Here is a 1,576-nt window from a genome sequence, read left to right on the forward strand (position 1 = left end):
ATCTCTTTTTTCCGTCAAAGCCTACCAATGGGGAGTCATACTTCTCCAAATCCTCTTCTCTCAACTTTAAACCATTAAATATATTAGGATACATAATTTCTGCACCACTTCCATCATCCACCAGGACTCGCCTCACGTCGTATCTCCCGATGCGGATAGTTACTACCAATGCATCATCGTGGGGTTGATACGTGCCCTCCTTATCTTTATCGGAGAACCCCAATACCGGCGTCGCCGAGAACCTCATTCTTTTAACCAGCTGATTGTTTTCCTCCATGACTACGTTACCAAAACCGTTTTGCACGGACATGATCCGTGAAGGATCCCTGACCTCTCTTCCCCGCTACGCCAAAATGACGTTAATGGTGCCTAGAGCTGGCTGAGGAGTATTGCCCCAATACCTTCGAGTACCTTGTTGTCCCACTTGCCCGTCCAGTTTAGCCAGGAAGTGATTGATCTTCCCAGCTTTCGCTAATTGGTTCAGATGATCACGCAGTATCCGACAATCTTCTGTGGTATGTCCTTTGTCTTGATGATAATGGCAATAAAGATTTTGATTCCTCGCGGATGCATCTCCACTCATCTTGTTGGGTGGTCTAAAATACGGTTTATGCCGAATTTTCTCCAATACTTTATGTATAGGTTCCTTGAATAACGAATTAACCAGAGTTTCGGCAGACATTGGGTGATTTGAAAAGTCTCGCTTAGGCCGACTACCTTGAAACCCCATTCCCCGAAGATCTTTCTTCTCTGGATATACCTTCACCTTTCCTTTGCTTTGCATCTGATCTTCTTCCACCCGTTTATACTTATCTATCCGGTCCATAAGCTGGCGCATATCTACAGCGGCTTTCATTGTCAAGAATTTTCTTAGTCCATGCTCCGTGGGAAGTCCCACCTTAAAGGTTCTCACAACCACATTTTCCACATCTCCGTCAATTTCATTGTACATTTCTCATTATCGATCGGAATAGGTTTTGAGTGTTTCTCCTTCCCTCATGGCCATAAATAGTAGAGCATCCAAAGGTTTTGGGATCCTACTACAAGTTATAAACCGTGCCCCGAATGCCCTAGACAACTCTTCAAAGGACGCTAGGGAACCTTCCACCAAAGTATCAAACCACCGCATGGCTACTGGCCCCAAATTGGAGGGAAATACTCTGCACATCAGCGCCTCATTATTCGAGTAGACGGCCATTTTTTGATTGAAGTGACTGACGTGTTCTACAGGGTCAGTCCTTCCATTGTAAATAGTAAATATAGGTTGAAAAAACCTGCAGGGGAGCTTTGCCCTATTTATCCTGGCCACAAAGGGGGATTTTGAAATTTGCCTCAGAGCTTTACCCATTGCATCGTTTCCATCATCATGGTATGCTCCACCTTCACCTTGCGTCTCCTTCTGCTTCTTTGTCCTAACACCCGAAGAAGCGCTAACACGGGCCTCATTGTTAAGAGACTCAAACACTGGAAGCTCCTTTCCTCCAAATTTTGCTTCAGAACTGTTGCTGGAAGAACAAGAAGAGCTTTTCCTTCCCTGTTTCTTACTATCTAAAAACCTGCGTAAATAATTTATCTC

General features: G+C 44.5%; 1 protein-coding gene across 1 annotated transcript; it reads right to left on the bottom strand.

Annotated features, from left to right (window-relative positions):
• Nucleotides 1-343: 343 nt before the first annotated feature.
• LOC142612437 (uncharacterized) lies at nucleotides 344-952 on the bottom strand. Its single transcript, XM_075784534.1, has one exon. The coding sequence runs from the start codon at nucleotides 950-952 to the stop codon at nucleotides 344-346; it is 609 nt and encodes a 202-aa protein (XP_075640649.1).
• Nucleotides 953-1,576: the final 624 nt, after the last annotated feature.

This window comes from Castanea sativa, chromosome 10 (assembly GCF_040712315.1).
Source record: "Castanea sativa cultivar Marrone di Chiusa Pesio chromosome 10, ASM4071231v1".
NCBI lineage: Eukaryota > Viridiplantae > Streptophyta > Magnoliopsida > Fagales > Fagaceae > Castanea > Castanea sativa.

Coding starts and splice junctions, on each gene's coding strand:
- LOC142612437 (XM_075784534.1), bottom strand. CDS start 952: ATGTACAATGAAATTGACGGAGATGTGGAAAATGTGGTTGTGAGAACC.